Genomic DNA, 17,951 nt, shown 5'->3' with positions numbered 1-17,951 from the left:
GAAGCTGAAAAGAGAGAGAATCTGAGGGAAACGGGAGCCAGCCCTTTTATACTACCTCAGTATGCTGATCGGCCAGCTGTAACAGGCCGACAGCATAGCTGTAGAAAAAAAAATGCTATAAAATGCCTTTAAAATACCAAAAAATGATAGAAAAAATACAGCATTTATGTATTTTTCCCTTGTGTAGTGAGTCGTGAGCAAGTCAGCCTATTCCCTGAGGCCGTCGGCTAGTTCACATCTCTAATATATAAGGCAGCTCCTCATTGCTCACTTTACCATCCAATCCCTTGCACATTGTTCAACACTTCTGCTAGCTATTACCATTGTTCATCACTTTTGCTGGCTATTACCATTGTTAAGCTGATTGCATTATAAAAGGTGATCTTGTCCACTCTCTCCATCTCCTTTGCTCTCTCTCTCTCTCTCTCTCTCTCTCTCTCTCACTTGTTCTATTTATGCTTCCGCTTGTACATTCTCCAACAATTCTTAGGCTAAACCGGATCATATCAAATCTTCATCTCACGATATGCCAAGACCGCTTCTCCCTTAACCACGCTTCTCAAGAAGGATGCTTCGTTTTGATGGATTCCTATGTGCCAAAGGTCCTTTCATAAATTAAAAGGTGCACTAGTGACAAATCTTGTTTTAAAGCTACCAAAGTTTGGACAGCACAAGACAAAGAAAATGCTGAAAATGAAACTTTGCACAATGACCACACATTGGGTCGAGAGCCAGGCCGACCCCCCCTCAATATCAAGAATATGGCTCTCAAGCCAAATTTGCCATGAACAAAGAAATGAAAACAAGTACCAAATAATATTTTCACTGATGATTTAAGTCGATGTAGAGCGCTCCCAACTCCCCACCTCTCACTGTAGTGAAGCAAGTCTCGAAACTTATGTTCTAGGTCCACATGCGTCACTGGTGTGCCATACTCGTGCCTGGATTGCAGCCTCATGGTGCTAGGAATGCTGAAAATGAAGAACAAGCACCGGAGGTCACTCCTAAGCACAAAACCAAGGAGCAACGGAGTCGTTTTCTATCCCGTAAACATCAATGGATTGGTCACAGGACCGCCCACACACACAAACAGGCACTATAGGTGCCCGAAACAACCCTAAATCAATTCGAAGGATTTGACCCTTATGAAGTAGCCAGAAAACACACGCATAGAGGTATAGCAAGGTGCCCTTCTAATAAGGATCTCATATATGCTCGGTTAGGCAAATGGATGGGTGTATGAAAGAATGGGTACTCTGCTGAGATACCCACTCAGAAATGCTGCAAGAATTGTACAACACTGTATATGGACAGCAAGCATAAAGGAGAAAAGAAGATCACTGCTGCATATCACCAGAAAAGGTTACTACATCATGTGGACCAGCATGAGGGAGGTCCCGTAGATGCTGCTTATCACTGCAGACGATGAAAAATGAGATGATAATGATGCTAAGCCAAGCCACCTATATATATGTGGGAGAGGAGCTAGTCGACTAGCTGTAGCAAAGAAATGCTAAAAAATGCCTAAAAAATACCAAAAAATGGTAGAAAAAATGCTTATGCTAATGCAAGGCTTCATATGGAGCCAGATACAAGCATGAATATGCATGGGAAAGTCCATCTGGGGATGAAATAATTTCCAACAACTCCTCTTCAGCGCCATTGTACAAGTTTCATGAAAGGGAGATTTCGTCTATTACATGTGCACATACATTCATGTTTGCATGCATAAACTTGTTTTCGCATGACTTGTTTTCGTGTGTTTGCTTGCTATGACGTGCGAGTACACTGGACAGGGACACCCCCAGTGTACCATAGGTGTGTTGTTTGTTGACGAGTTGGTGTGGCGTGTGAACAAGTGGTAAGTATTGCCTTTTTGGCCTTTCTCAAATGTAAAATCTATAAAGTAGTCTAAACCTTAATATTTATAAGGTTGGGTGTTCACACATATTTAAATAATGGCCGGACACCTTTCAATGTGGGTGCCCAAGAATTAACCTTTAATTAAGGCCTAATCATATTTAAGATTAAGGATTGCATGGGAAGAATCCTCTCCACATGTGGATAGTATGTGGAGGTGGTTGATGGAAAAGAAGGCGACTACTGTATGGAGAGGTGGGAAAGGTTTTTCACACACCCATCGATTGCTGCCCTGTACCCGCCTCCAGCTCTGTACCCCTCGATTGGCTGCTGTATATGTACCCGCTTGATGCAGCCCTTGTACCCGCCTACAGTACCTGCTGCCTTGTATCCGCCTACAGCACCTGCCGACTGCTGCCCTGTATCTGCCTACAGTACCTGTAGCTGGCTGCAATAGTACCTTTCCAATTTTAATGTTGCCAGTTGTCATGTGCACAGTGTGTATCTACCGTGTGCTACACGCATGCAAGACTAGTTTCGAGGCTTGGGGAAGCTTGGAACTAGGTAGGCTGATTGACAAGCTGAGTTAGGGATATACTAACGGGCGGGCACCCAAGTATGGACGGGCGGGCGCCCAAGTGTTGACACCCGATGACCGGCCAAGAGCCTATAAAAGGGTGGCCAAGGTTAGTTATTGGGATATAGAGAGTCTCGCGAGTTTGTGGGAGCTCTATGGTCTTGGAGCCTGGATCTAGTGCAGACGTGCACCTGCTTTACGCAGCCGAGGCCGACAGCAGTCTCGAGGCCCGCAAGGGCAACTTCGTGGCAGTATGGGACGTCGCGAGGAGGAGATTGGTCGGTACGTCAACCTAGTTAGCTCAGCTCGTGGCTCATTGGGGACAGCCAAGACTGTGGGCTCGCCCACGGCTGTCATGGTTGGGAGGTGAGTCAGGCCTGCACCCCCTTGTTTGTTTATTCGTTTGTTTGCAGGATTCGAGTCTCGAACCAAGATCGATCACGAGGGGATCCGTGGGGATTTGACAGTGGTATCAGAGCATACCTCGTGAACGAGCAAGTCAGTAGGTAGAGAAGAAGAGGTCGAAGAAAGGTCTGTGTTAAAAAGCTTGCTGTTTTTTCTGTGCATACTGCTGTTTTCAGAATAGCATGTGTTTTTTCTTCATCAAAGAGACCCATGTTGATGGGAGATGGTAGTCTTAGAAGGGTCGTTTTCTTTGCAACAAAGAGGAAGATGGCTTTGAACTGTATAAACAGTTTCAGCTGTGAGAGAAACAGTTTCAGCTGTGAGAGAAACAAAAAACACAAAGAAAGCATGTTCGTTGCTTTTGGTTGAACGTGAACGAGAGAGAGAGATAGAGAGAAGGTCGACGGCTGTGTTGTTTAACACTGGTATGTGCAGCCAGGGCGGGTATTATTATGCAGTCGCTTGCAGGCTGTTTAGTATGCACTGGTGCACGTGTCCAAGCGCTTGTGCGCAGGCGGACTTGTACGCAGGCAGGGAATCAGGCGGCCAGGCCTGCATGACCAAGCGGCCAGGCCTGCCAAGCGAGGTGCCCAAGCCAAGCTGCGTAGCCAATCCGGGCAGCGCCCAGGCCCACGTGGACTGATGGCCACGCCTATACGTACAAGCGCAGGATGGCGAGGAGGCGCAGGATGTCGGCAGCCGTCGGTTGGCGAGCAAGCACCGGCAGCACTCGACGTTAGCAACGTAGCAGGCCGCCGCCTAATCCAGGAGGAAAAAAAAAAGCAAGGAAAGCACGTTTTTTTTATGGGCTTTCGCTTTTTTGAGTTTAAAATTTTTTTTTTAGTTTTAAAAGACCCCTCCTCCAAGGTTTGAACGTGTTTATTTTTTTTAAGATTATAGAATATATATATATATTTATTCAAGAAAAAAAAAACACAAAAGCAAAGCAAAAGCTAAGCCTAGCTTTTAGAGATTTTTAGCTTTTGGGAAACCTTTATAAACCTCCTCAAGTGGGCTTCTTGCCACACATCTCTCAAGTTTCAAGCTCTCAAGCTCTCAAGTTCATTCGCACTCTTGTTGTGCAAAGATCGAATTTTCTCCACGTACCTTCTTCACGACGTCAACCCAAGAATCGGAGTTGGAGCCCCTTGTGGAACGCGAAGACTTGCCCGCTACGGAAGGTACCGATGCCGATCTTTTTGACGATTTTGTGTCAAAATCAGATTTCCAAGAGTTCAAAGTAGCTCTCGAAGCTTCTTCGACGGAACGTCAGGCACAAATCACAGCCCAGATGCAAGCTTTGCAGAACTCCATCGCTCTATTGACCACTACCCTCTCTACTTTCTCGGGTATGGATACCTTGGCTTCAGCTTTAGGTCCCAACATTACTCCGGAACCGTTCGGGGGCGAGCAAAAGCAGCGCACCAAGGAGATCATGGACACGTGGCTACACAAGTGGAAAGTTCACTTTCAGTTTCATCCATATTATGATGGAAAGAAGATCCAATTAGCAGCAGGTTTCTTGTCCGGCAAAGCTTTGCTTTGGTGGAAGGAACTCAACCCTAAGCCAACGACTTGGGCACAATTCGAAGACGTTTTCAAGAAAGAATTCCTCAAGAAAGAGGATGATTATGATGTTGTTGCCCGGTTTTCAGCTTTGACCATGACCTCGCAGTACCTCACTTATGAGGTCTACCTCCAGAGTTTCGTGACTTGCAGATGAAAGCTACAAAGATGGATCCCACTACTCTTTTGGGGTTTTTCGTAGCTGGTTTACCACACTCGTACCGATTACAGGTTAAAAATAACAAATGTAAAACATTGGACGAGGCCATTCATTCAGCTCGTATCTATGATGATACAATGGTCTTTTCCAAGTCGAAACCCGTTACCGAGCAGGGGAACAAGCATAAAAGAAAGTTCTTCGCACCTATGGCTAACATGACAGAAAGAAAGTCTTCGGACCAACCTTCGAAGAGTTCCAGTTCGACACCAGTGAAGAAGAAACGACTCCTTAGGACTTTAAAGCTCAAGAAGGAAGGACGTTGTTTTATCTACGAAGAAAAAGCACACATGCGTAACGAGTGCCCAAAGCAAAAGGGTACCAAGACAAACGCAGGACCCAAGCCAAAGGCAGCTAACCAGTTGTCTTTGACAGGTACGTCAATTACTGTACTTTCTCGCCCTAGTACTTGTTCTGATTCTCTGTTCAATTCTAAAGTCTTTGGCTTGCATGATCTTCTCCGAGTTTATGGAGAAGTAAATGGCCATAAAATTCACATTCTTTTAGACCCTGGCAGTTCGCATAACTTTGTTAACTACAAACTTGTGCAAAAATTGAGTCTTGATACGACACTCAGCGACCATACCTATGAGGTATGCCTACCTGCGGGAAGGCAAGTTTGGGATTGCAAGGTGGAGACGCTTCCAATCCAGATTCACGACTACAAAGATACTCTGGAATGCTATGTAATGCATCTAGAGAATGTAGACTTGTTATTAGGGATTGAGTGGTTTAAGACTCTTGAAGTCCAGATAGATTGGTCTAGTCATATTTTCTCTTTTCAGCATAAGGACACTAAGTATAGTATTTTAGGTGATTGTATTCATCCCTCTCAAGGACCTCTTGTAAATACACTTGATTTTGGAAATATAATGGATTCTTCTTTGTATACCGCTTTCCATTGTGTATTGATTCCACTTTCTTCTTTTCTCATCCCTTCCATGGATGTAAATGAATTAAGTGTGTTTGAAAGCAAAGAGTTACAGAAGATACTTGATTCGTTTCAAGATGTATTTCCTAAGGAACTGCCATCGGATTTACCACCTGAACGGGCAGTAGATCATCGTATTGACTTGATCCCTGGTGTTCATCCTGTCAGTATTCCACCTTACAGGATGAGCCAAGCTGAGGAAGATGAGTTGGCTAAACAACTCGAACATTATTTGAGGATGGGCCAGATCCGTCCAAGTAAATCACCTTGGGGTACACCTGTGTTGCTTAGGAGAAAGAAGGACAACACTTGGAGAATGTGTATAGATTACAAGAGATTGAACAAGCTGACCATTAAGAACCGTTGTCCTCTCCCTAGATCAGATGACCTGATTGACCGGTTAGCAAGAGCGAAATATTTCACGAAGATAGATTTACGTACTGGCTATCACCAGATACGTATTCATGAAAGGCATGTCGAAAGAACTGCCTTTCGGACTAGGTATGGCCATTACGAGTTTCTCGTATTACCTTTTGGGTTAACCAATGCTCCAGCCACTTTCCAGCAAATGATGAACGATCTTTTTCGTGAACATTTGGGAAAATTTGTGGTGGTGTTCCTGGATGATATTTTGATATATAGCCGTACTCTTGAGGATCATGTCAGACACCTCACGATTGTCTTATCTATTTTAAGACAGAATCGACTATATGCTAAGTTAAGTAAATGTGAGTTCTTTATGACCGACATCATTTACTTGGGACACAAGATCACTAGAGATGGATTGAGCATTGACTATGACCGAGTTCAGAAGGTTCTGGACTGGCCTATACCACGAACAGTGAAATAACTTCGTTCTTTTCTCGTTTTTGTTATTTTTCTTCGGAAATCTGTACGGGAGTACTCTCAGCTCACACTACCGATGAGACCGACTTTATTGAAAGGTCGTGGACGTAAGTCAAATCAGCCTATCACTTGGAATAACGATTTGGATATGGCCTTCAGACTTTTGAAAGATAAAGTCAAGGAAGCACCTATCCTAGCATTACCTGATCCTAGTCGGCCTTATGTTCTTGAAACTGATGCCAGTGACTATGCTATCGGGACTGCTTTATTTCAAGATGGTAGACCGGTTGCTTTTGAAAGTAAAAAGCTAGACGACACTCAATCTCGTTGGCCAACCCTTGAGAAGGAGCTTTATGCTGTGATTTATGCTCTCAAGGTTTGGAGACATTATTTATATGGCTCCAAGTTTGTGGTATTGACTGATCATCAGTCAATCAAGTATGTGTGTGATGCGGATGATTTGAGAGGCAGGAAAGCTCGTTGGGTGGAGTTAATGCAAGATTTTGATTTTGAGATCCGTTATCGGAAAGGGTCCATGAATAGTATTGTAGATGCGCTTAGTCGGATTAGAGAGGTGAATACTTTGTCGTTCACCGAGATTTCTACTGACTTATTTTAGTCATTGAGAGGGCTTTGCAGGAGGCCAGTGGATGATTCGGAATGGTTTGCTATTCCGTAATGACAAAATTTGTGTACCACATATCCCGGACATTAGGTCCAAGATTCTTAAGGAGTGTCACGACGCCCCTTCTGCTCGACACCCTGGGGTACACAGGACACTATCATTAGTGAAACACACTTTTTATTGGCCGAAGATGAAAGGATATGTAGAAGATTATGTTCTCAAGTGTCAGATTTGTCACGCAAATAAAGCTGAACGCTTTAGACAAGCTGGGTTATTGCATCCTTTGCAAATCCCAGGTAATAAATGGGAAAGTATTTCCATGGATTTTATTACCGGATTGCCAAGAACACATCAAGGCCACGATTCTATTTGGGTTGTGGTAGATCGCTTGACAAAAATGGCTAGATTTTTACCGACCCGGAAGACTATTACAGCTACGCAATTAGCTCAGCAGTTTATCGAGCAATTGTTTAGACTGTACGGGTTACCGCAGGACATAGTCAGTGATAGGGACTCTAAGTTTACCAGTGATTTTTGGAAACTTGTTTTTGAGAAGTTGGAAACAACTTTGAATTTGAGTTCCTCTGAGTATCCTCAATCTGATGGCCAGACTGAAAGAGTGAATCAGATTTTGGAGGATATGCTTCGAGCATATGTATCCAAAAGACAGAGTTCATGGGAGGATTATCTTCCTATGTTAGAATTTGCATATAACAGTACTAAGCATACGAGTACAGGGTTTAGTCCTTTCATGCTTATGTATGGTTTTCAAACCTAGATCACCTGTTACAGTAGGATTCTCAGGACTTCAGCATGATGCAGCACGTAATTTTTTACAAGATATGCAAGAAATGTTACAAGTTGCAAAGGAATCTATTAGAAGTGCTCAAGACCGAGACAGGTTTTATTCTAATAGACATCGTTCACCGAGAGAGTTCTCTGAAGGAACGATGGTGCATTTGCGAGTTCTGAAAGATTCCGAGACTTTACGGACAGGTCGATCTCCGAAATCATCCCCTAGATACTGTGGACCATTTCGTGTTACACGACGAATTGGTTCAGTTGCATATGAATTGGATTTGCCTTCTCATGTGAAAGTTCATCCTGTATTTCATGTCAGTAGACTTAAGGAAGTACTGGGTGAAGCAAATCAGTTAGTTACTCCTCAAGAAATTATAGATATCGAGGACATGACATTTGTTCCGCACGAACCTGAAAAGATTCTTGGATTTCGTGAACGAAGATTGCGTAATACGCTTATCACGGAATACAAGATCAAGTGGAAGGATCGTGTTGAGGAGGACGCTACATGGGAGACATTGACTACTCTTCAGAGAGATTACCCTGGCTTTTTAGTGAGCTCAGGAGTGAGCTCTTAGAGGAAGGGGAGTATGTCATGTGCACAGTGTGTATCTACCATGTGCTACACGCATGCAAGACTAGTTTCGAGGCTTGGGGAAGCTTGGAACTAGGCAGGCTGATTGACGAGCTGAGTTAGGGATATACTAACGGGCGGGCACCCAAGTATGAACGGGCGGGCGCCCAAGTGTGGACGCCCGCGATGACCGGCCAAGAGCCTATAAAAGGGTGGCCAAGGTTAGTTATTGGGATATAGAGAGTCTCGCGAGTTTGTGAGAGCTCTATGGTCTTGGAGCCTCGATCTAGTGCAGGCGTGCACCTGCTTTACGCAACCGAGGCCGACAGCAGTCTCGAGGCCCGCGAGGACAACTTCGTGGCGGTATGGGACGTCGCGAGGAGGAGATTGGTCGGTAGCTCAGCTCGTGGCTCGGTGGGGACAGCCAAGACTGTGGACTCGCCCACGGCTGTCATGGTTGGGAGGTGAGTCAAGCCTGCACCCCCTTGTTTGTTTATTCGTTTGTTTGCAGGATTCGAGTCTCGAACCAAGATCGATCACGAGGGGATCCATGGGGATTTGACACCAGTATTGTTCCATTGTTTGTATTGGTTAAGTGATCTAATAATGTGTATTTTATCTTCCAATTTGTAGGCCTCCCATAGGGAGTGGTTACACTCGATTTTCACTCAAGTTCTGCCACAAGCATCTTGGATACCGGCCTTGGCGAGATCAGTAGTTTACTGCAAGAGGCCGCACAGAGCAAACTGGCGGGATTCCGTGAGCAAGAGAGGAGCATTCAGCAAGGTCATGTGAGAGTCATTGCCACGGATTTTTTCAAATCCCTCCTCACATGTGCCCCATTATCCTCACAGGTGGTGGATGCGCGAGAGAGGGTCTGGCGGCACACAAGAGAGGTGGTTCTCCTCGCTCTTCGGACCTTCTTATTGACTCCCTTCACAACAATGGAGCTGGCGGAGGCCTTGACAGCTTTTCCTATGGGCAAATGCCCGATAGTGGATGGGCTTCCAATTTCCTTTTTTCTTCGCCATTGTGATCTCATGAAAGATGGCCTTCGCGCAGTCTTCAATGAGATTATGATCACAAGCACCATGCTAGACAAGCTGTCATGACCCTGTGAAAGTGGAACAGCATGAGTGTCAGCATGGTGGTTGGTGAGCAAGATAAATATTTAATGATTCATATTTGGGTGCCCGGACAAATAGTTGTGTGTGGACATCCCCAAGTGTGAAGGGGGACCAAGGGATTTATTACTTATAATGTTTTAATCTTGGGTGGCCCCTAGGCATAAGTGGCCCTTAGGAACTTTAATGAACATTAAAAAAAAAGGAGCCTAAGATATTTATGGAAGGGGGCAACTCCACTTTTGGAGGTACACGCCTCTCTCTTCTCTCTCTCTCTTGCTTTTGGAGAGAAGTCGTGTAAGCTGGCTGCGTGGAGGAGAAGGGAAACACAGCTGCGTGGAGAGTAGCCGTACAGAACTGCAGGTCGTACAGAACAGGCGGCTGCAGGCCGTACAAAACAAGCGGCTGCAGGTTTACTGGCAGCTGGTACAGGCGGTGCTGGCGACCAGGGTACGGGTGTTGCAGGTTCAGGCGACTACTATGCAGGTTTACTGGCGGCTGGTACAGGCAGTAGCTGCAGGCGTAGACGTGTACGGACAGGTGCAGGCTGACAAGGACAACGCAGACGTGTACGGACAGGTGCAGGCTGACAAGGACAACTCTGTCCATCTGGTACAGGCGGGTACAGTGCAGACCCGTATAGCTGGTACATGCGGCGGTGTATCAAACAAGCAGCGGCTGCAGAAGCTGACCTGTACGGACACGTACATGCGAGTACTGACAGCTCTGTCCAGCAGGTACAGTCTAGTCCTGTACAGCTGCAGGCAACGCATCCTCAGAGTACAGTCGGTGCATAAAGAGAACAGTTGCAAGTACTGTTTTGAGGTGGCTGCAAGGGGGAAAAGTACAAACAAGTACACACATGTGCTGCAAGTACAGATCCGTACAGACAAGTGCACACGTGTGATGCAGAGTTGCTGATGCAGGCAGCTGCAAGTACAGACTGGTACCGTCAATCCCTCTGGTGCAAAACTGTGTATAAAAACTGGTAAGCTCTGAACATATCTTTCTTTCTTTCTTTCCACTGGCTTATATCTGCTGCAGAGTTGTTTCATCTGGCCCTTTGTGAGAGGAAGGGTATAGCAGTTTGAAGGGTGGAAACAGAGACTGGACAGTGGATTGGTATTTAGGCTGAGTTTGAAGCCATGAACATGGAACAGCCAGATGTATGCTCAAGGCTGCCCTGTTGATTTGTCTTGGTTGATTAGAGGGAAACTCAGTGTGTCGCTTTTGTGGGACACAGATCTGTATGTGAATCCTCTATGCTAAGAGGTCTTGAGGGCTGCCAGATTGGACATGCAGGTTTACTTTCCTTGACTGGCTTTGTTGTACTCAGTTATACATTCCATTGAATTTGAATAAAGAAATACCGAAAGGGGCACCAAGCTTTGGGGCCAATAGGTATCGTTTTCCTTTCAGTTCTGGAGCATTCTAGCTCCTGTTAATTTGTTATTTATTTGGACTACAATTGGAAGGGTGACTGCTAGTCTACCGCACTTTGGTTTCTACCAGAGGCCGGTTTCACAAGCTCTCAAAGGGTCTGATTCACTTGATTCCTAAGGAGGGTGGTGATAGATTGGAGATTCGACAATGAAGACCCTCTACTGTCAAATCTCCTTGGGACCTCCTACAAGATTTTAGCCAAGGCCATCAACCGGAGACTTTAGCCCTTCCTCCCAAACTTGATTCATGACACTCAGACGGGTTTGCTCACAATCAGAGCAAGCTTCGACTAGGATGCGGCAATAGAATCTCATTGTGCTCCTCGATTTCGAGGAAGCCTATGATAGAGTTGACTGGGGCTTATTGGAGGGCACGATGTACCGGATGGGTTTGCTAAAGGAGTTGATCCATGGTGTTTCTGGACACTACTCGGCCTCTCACAATCAGGCTCTCATTCAAGGAGCCAGAGGTGACAGATTTCCCCCCTCTTGCTCGGTCTAGCAGGGCTGCCCACTTGCACCCTACCTCTTTCTATTTGTCACCAAGGCCATGAGCAGTTTTCTCTTAGCTTACGAGACTGGGCTTCAGGGATTGCAACTCCCCATCCATACTCACGAGGAGCTGCTAGACTCAGGGTTTGCAGATGACACAACAGCATACTTAGCATACTTATCCGTAGATGTGGGAAATCTTCAGAGATTTGTAGAGGCAATAGAGATCTTATGTCGCGCATCAGTAGCACACATCAATTGGCACAAGTCGTGGGGTTTTTGGATAGGCTCTCCACCGCCCCGACTTGGCGTCCAGTTGAGGCTTTACAAGGGCAAGTGGGCATCGATATCTCCCCAAAGCAGAAACTAGTAAGCTAGCCCTTCTTCTTTTGAGCATTCGGAAGGCTTTTGTATTGAAGTTCTCTGAGGCTTTCCTTAGCCGGCCAAGCGGTGGTGGTGAACCAGGTCCTTGCCACCATGGGCCTTCCTTCTCTCGGGCGTGCATTGGACAGGTACAACGGTTGACCTGCAACTTTTTGTGGACCGGCAACAATGGGAAGCCTGCTCGGGCCAAGGTGGCCTAGAGAGTGAGCATCTAGCACGGCACACAAGAGGCCTAGGCATCATCGACCCCGCCATCCAGAGTCGTGCCCTAATGGGGAAGTTGATTGTTAGAGGACTTCTTCTAGGCGGTCAGCCTTGGAAGAACTTCCTCTTGGCCAAGATTTGAGCTCGTACTACGAGCCTAAGGAGCCTTTGGCCACAGAGCACCAAATGGGTCTTCGTACAGATGCGTACCCGCAGCTTTAGCCCTGCTTTTGAGGACATATTTGCTACCAGCCTACTACAAGCTTGGGATCACCTTCGGCCGGTCCTCCAGCAGTCATATCTGGTAGCCTCTTGAGGAGCGTCTTCGGCAGCCCTTGATCTAGAACCCCCTAATCCATTTACCTAGTGGCCACATGTTGGGGGCCGTCCTCATGTTTCCTGGGGAGTGATGAGCACAGGACCGGCTAGATCCCTTGGAGATTGGTTGGCATTCACACAACTTCCCCCAGAGGCTCAAGAGAGGCCTAGTTGGGATCCGAGGCAAAGACTGACTCAACTTCGAGATCGACTTTGCTATTTCTCAAGAGTGCTTGATCCCTATCACCATAGTTGCTCTCCTACATCATACGACAATGTGTACAATACATACCGTTTTTCCACCCCGCTCCCGCCCCCCCTCCCCCGTTTTTGACTGTTGTTGTTTTGACCCTTTTTTTTTAAATGATTGTTTATGGCTGCTTTTGACTATTATGGGGCTTGCTTGCTTTTGGTGTCCTTTTAGGCTCAACGGCCAAGGATCTGTGGATGTTGACTTTTGTTGTGGATGCAAAGGATTTGTTCTCTCTATCCTTGTGATCACTGCTCCGTATTTGGAGGGTTCAAGGCACCTTCCTTATTTAGAGCGACCAGAAGCAAAGGCTTCACCTCAACTACCTCTCCCTCTCTGTGTCTTCATAGACTGTCTTCCAACAATTGGGCCTTGGCCCTTGGCATTAGGTGGGTGCCTTGGACTCTTTGTCCTCTCTTTAAAAAGCTCTTCTCCAACCTTCTCTCCATCACAAGTTTCAAGCTCTCAAGCTCAAGCTCTCATAGCCCTAGCCTCTCAATCTCAAGCTCCCATTACTCTCAAGCTTTGTAACAACGTTTGAGCTCTCTATCCTTTCAAATTGATAATCCATAAATTTATAAGTGTTTTTTTTAACCGTACTTTTCCGTATCGTATTCTAAAATTACACACGGTATGGTAAATTCATGTACGATATCGTATCGTACGACCATACGACGCGAACAACTATGTCAATCCCTGACACCCCCCCCAACCCCCCCCCCCCTAGCGACAGTGGCTCGGTGTGTTTACCAGGCATGATATTCTCTTGGCAATTCATGGCGTGGATGAGAGTTTCCCTTTGCTCACTTTTTCGGTTGGGCCTCATGACAGATTAGAGAGATCAGAGCCCCCCACAGATGACTTCAATGGATGCACCTTGCAGAGGGTGAGGGTGATTGGATTTCATGCAGAGTGGCACATTGAACCCCCTTCGGCCAAGGTGGCCTGGGAGAGACGTTGGCATTTATGGGTCTGGGAGAGTTGGCCCCTCACGCGCCTCCAGTGGGACCCGAGGGAGTGGACTTGGCGCGATCTTGGAGACAGGGAGGAGACTTTGGGTACCCCTTTCTTCGCATACACCGCATGGCTAGGCCGTAAGATCTAGATGCCCAAGGTCGAGGATACCCCGGTAGCAGCACGACATTGGCAGTCTCAAGGCCTCTCACCGTGTTTTCTCTCAGATTTTTGGAAGAGGCTCTGGGACAGTTTATGGCCTCGAAATATCACCCTCTTTTTGTGAGGTAGGAAACCTGACACCAAAAAATCTGTCGATTGTTGCGAGTGATAATACCATGATGTTGAAATAGAGGTAGCTCAAAGGCTAGGAATCATGGCCTCGAGGGAAAGCTACTGTAGGTATCTTTGAGAGTGGGAGGTGTCAAGCTTAGAGAGCAACTGTGGTAAGACTTTGACATGGACCTATGGATGGAAGGCACAAGTGTAGCATAGCACAAGGAGAACCGTACGTACCTAGTACTAATCTTTACGATAAGTGGTCTAATCTAGTAGGTTTAGGGGAGCCCTGGATTAGAGGAAGCAAGCTGATACAGGGGCTAAGACTCTTGGTTAATGATACCTAGTATACTTGCTATTTATGACCGGATAGTTATTTATAGCACAATAGCCACTATATAAGTGAGACTTAGGTTATTATTGTTCACAGAGAGTTACTCACTTTGTAGTCTATGATGGACCAAGATTATCGTCAAAAACATAATTGACATTACACATTATAGAGGTTTTTTTCCCCTTGGACATTTGGTGTGTTGTCTACACACCTATACTTTTACATTTCGGGTTTGTACTTAGGGTACTTGTGGTTGTGTACATCTTATCACTTCATCCTAGTATATCCACACTTCCAAGCTCTCTATTACTGACAAATTTGTGTTCTTGTTGTTTTTCTGTGCATCTCTATTGAACATTAGGTTTTGTCAAATCACAACAGTGGTATCACAATTCTAGGTTGATTCCGCCTCACGCGTTAGCACCCCACACATGGGCCCAAATTTTTTTGCCGTCTGTGCAACCGCGTTGCCTCGTACCCAACTCAACGTCCTCATGTTGCCTTGTACCTATCCGTACGCTTGCACGAGCCCATACCCAATCGTACATCCTCGTGTAGTCACGAAACTGTTTGTATATCCTCGCGCGATGCCCATACTCTGTCGTACTTGCAATCCGTACTGTTTGTACCATCAATATCTACTTGCATTTGTACCTGCAAATCTCAAAATTTAGGACTTTCTACAATTACAACACAAATTGGGACATTCAACCTTCAACGTAACATAATTTCTCCTCAATTCTGCTTTCAACTGTTAATTTTCTCTCTATACAGGACTTTTCTCTCTCATGCCATACACACCACAACACAACAGTGTTGCAAAAAGAAAGAAACAAGCCCTTGATAGAGATGGCCGGATGTATGGTCAAGGACATAGGTTTGCCTCATAAATTCTAGACGGAGGCAATCATGTGTGCTAAGCATGTTTTGAACAGATGCCCTACAAAAGCATTAAAAACTATCACTCCATATGAGACGTGGTATGATAAAAGCCTAAAGTTGATCACTTCAGGGTATTGGTTGTCTTGCATATGCCCATGTGCCTCAACAGATGAGAAGCAAGCTTAATGACAAGGCAACAAAATGTATTTTTCTAGGGTAGAGTAGTGGTAGCAAAGACTACTCTCTTTATAATCCACCCAGCCAGAGAATTTTTGAGAGTAGAGATGTGGTATTTACTGAAAATGTAAATCGGCCTATGGCTAAATTTGGTAGACACTTGTACGGGGGTCAACAAGACATGTTTGAAGGGCTACTTCCACTTGCAATTGATGGTACAACACTACAACCCGCAGTGGAACATGTGTTGCAGCCATATAGACATCATGTGGATAGTGAAGATCAACAAAATGAACAGCCTGCTATGCATGATGATGTAGAAGAGGTGAGAAAAGCGCACAACTCTATATGGGGCCAGATCAGTCCCTAGATGGCTGGTCGAAACTATGCAAGAGACTCTCAGCTCCTCTCAATATAGCAGGACGCATTTTTTTTTACCTGAATGGTTAATGTTCAATGGTCATCCATAAATCAATATTAAAGTTAATGTTGAATGGCATTGCTGCCACCAGACCCCCATGGGTCTGGGAGTATGTGAATGTATTATTATTATGATTTAATGAATTATGATAGCCATAGGCTTCAAATTGTTCACTCTTTAGTTTTTATACACAACTTTAACTTTTATACATGAAATCTGTCATTCCTGGGCTTAAAAACTATGATAGCCATAAGCTTCAAATTGTCCACTCTTTAGTTTTTATGCACAAGTTTAACTTTTATACATGAAATCTGCCATTCTTGAGAGGGGCACAGCTCAATCAAGTCCCATATCAAGATTCGGCAATTTCCAAGCAAGCAAGGCCCATCCGATGGTGGAACAGCCATAGGTAAGCAATGCATCCAACTTAGGCTGCAGTTTGCAAGTGCAAATTACACAAACAAACAAAAGTAGGCCTACCACTACGTGGCCCCTCCCCCCTTTTTCTCCACCATCTTTTGTGCAACAAGACGAAACAATCCCAGACATCACACACAACCCCTAGCACATTGAGAAAGAGAAGATCCAGCTCTAAACAAAGCCAAGACAGCAATTGAAATCTCATCCAAACAGTAGCTGTTGGGCAACCAGACAAGGTGGACAGCCCATGGACCGTCGAGACAAGCAAAGAGGTAAATGATAGGTGAAACAGTCATGGCATGGCTAGACAATCAACTCAATAAATTTAAAAGCTTCAAAATTCCAATGAAAAGCCACACACTGAAGATAACCCACCTTATTATTCTTTTAAGGTTGTTCCTGCGAGCTATGTCCATGACAAGCGGCCAGTACACATGAGCCTGGGAATTAATCTCTTTAGAAGACCATAAGAACTCCACTCGATCATGGCGCATGCCTACAGCCTTCCAGACTTCAATCATGTAGCGCCCTACGTTTTGGATTTTCTCCAAATTTCCATCCATTTTGTTGTTGAGCTGAGCAAACCAGTCAGCCACCCATATCTTCACAATACACCCTGCCCCAGTGAGCTTGTTGACGTTCAATGCTTTCATGACCCCCTGCACATATCAGAGATGCACTACCTCACAAACTTTGCATCATATACAGAAATGTGAATGCTTGATAATCACTTTTTGAACCTTTCAATAATAAAAGCTTCATTATGTATATGACATCTGAAAGGCCCGATTCGCTTGGTGGATCTGCCTACATATGTAATGGTTACACAACATTGCGATGTCAAGTGGAGAGATGGATGAGCAATCTTTGTTGGGTGGCCTCACCCTATACACTCAGATCATGGCACCTCTGCCCAGTCCCAAACACAAAACCTTCCCATCACAGCTGTCTAGACGTACAGAGTGAGGATGATTGTGTAGCCAGGCATACAGATCATGCCACCTATAGCAGTTTCATACACAAAACGGCTGTTTGTGTAACCAGGCATAAACACTATGCCATGTACGAGCCTTTCTCGTCACTGCTATCTACAGCATATTAAAATCTAAACCTTATTCAAGAAACTCTACTTGGCAAAACACAGCCTACATGCATCATCATAGAGCAGCAGAAACCATGGATAAAAGAAAGCTTGTGTACGGATACCTGAGCAATGTGCATCCTTCCAGAAGGCTCGAATCCATCGTAGCAGACTGGATCTTTCTTGAAAGCGAGAAGGTTCCGAAGCTCATCGTCTTGTATGCATTCCTCCCCTACGCTCCGGACTAGATCGAATCTCTCATCCAGAGTTAACCTTGCGTTTGGAGGTAGGGTAAGCAATAGGCCCCGAAAAAAGGATGATTTTTTCAGCATACAAGAAGAGATAAGCTTACTCGCGAGAAGGCGCGTCGTTCTCGATGTCGGGCTTCTGATCCTCCTCTACTTTTCCCTGCTCTTCAACGAAGTCCTGTTGTTTCTGCTCGGGCGTCTCCGCCATAACTGCGCACCTTAAAAAATGAGGGTTTTGGCTCTTGAGATAATTTGTTCTGCGAGCTTCATGGAACTTAGTTCATGCCCTTTTTTAATTACTTTGTGTAAGCTTGTTTATATTTTATAAATTCATCTCTCCCAATATATATATATATATATATACATATATATATATATATATATATGCATCCATATATATTTTTTAAAACTCATGCGAAAAATTCCACTCTATACTCACGTGAACCTCAGAGTTGGCATCTATATGACTATTTCAAGAGGCGTGGTTGTGAAATTGAAGGTGTTTTTGCTCTGTGAATAAAGAGGATGGAATCTTAGAA

General features: G+C 45.1%; 1 protein-coding gene across 1 annotated transcript in view; it reads right to left on the bottom strand.

Annotated features, from left to right (window-relative positions):
* The window catches only part of LOC147635860 (tyrosine--tRNA ligase 1, cytoplasmic-like), a 35,579-nt gene extending 17,876 nt beyond the window's left edge, over window positions 1–17,703 (bottom strand). The window contains exons 1-3 of the mRNA XM_086801217.1: window positions 17,517–17,703; window positions 17,290–17,437; window positions 16,459–16,742 (exon numbers count right to left, since the gene is read on the bottom strand). Of these exons, the coding sequence (XP_086657343.1) occupies window positions 16,459–16,742; window positions 17,290–17,437; window positions 17,517–17,620 (536 nt within the window). The 5' untranslated portion in view covers window positions 17,621–17,703. The remainder of the gene's footprint in view (window positions 1–16,458; window positions 16,743–17,289; window positions 17,438–17,516) is intronic.
* Between the last annotated feature and the right edge of the window lie 248 nt (window positions 17,704–17,951).

The sequence above is a fragment of the Cibotium barometz genome, chromosome 8 (assembly GCF_041138505.1).
Source record: "Cibotium barometz isolate CiBa-2024 chromosome 8, ASM4113850v1, whole genome shotgun sequence".
Taxonomy (NCBI): Eukaryota; Viridiplantae; Streptophyta; class Polypodiopsida; order Cyatheales; family Cibotiaceae; genus Cibotium; species Cibotium barometz.
The sequence above is the reverse complement of the archived record's forward strand: the minus strand, read 5'-3'. Positions and strand labels throughout refer to the sequence as shown.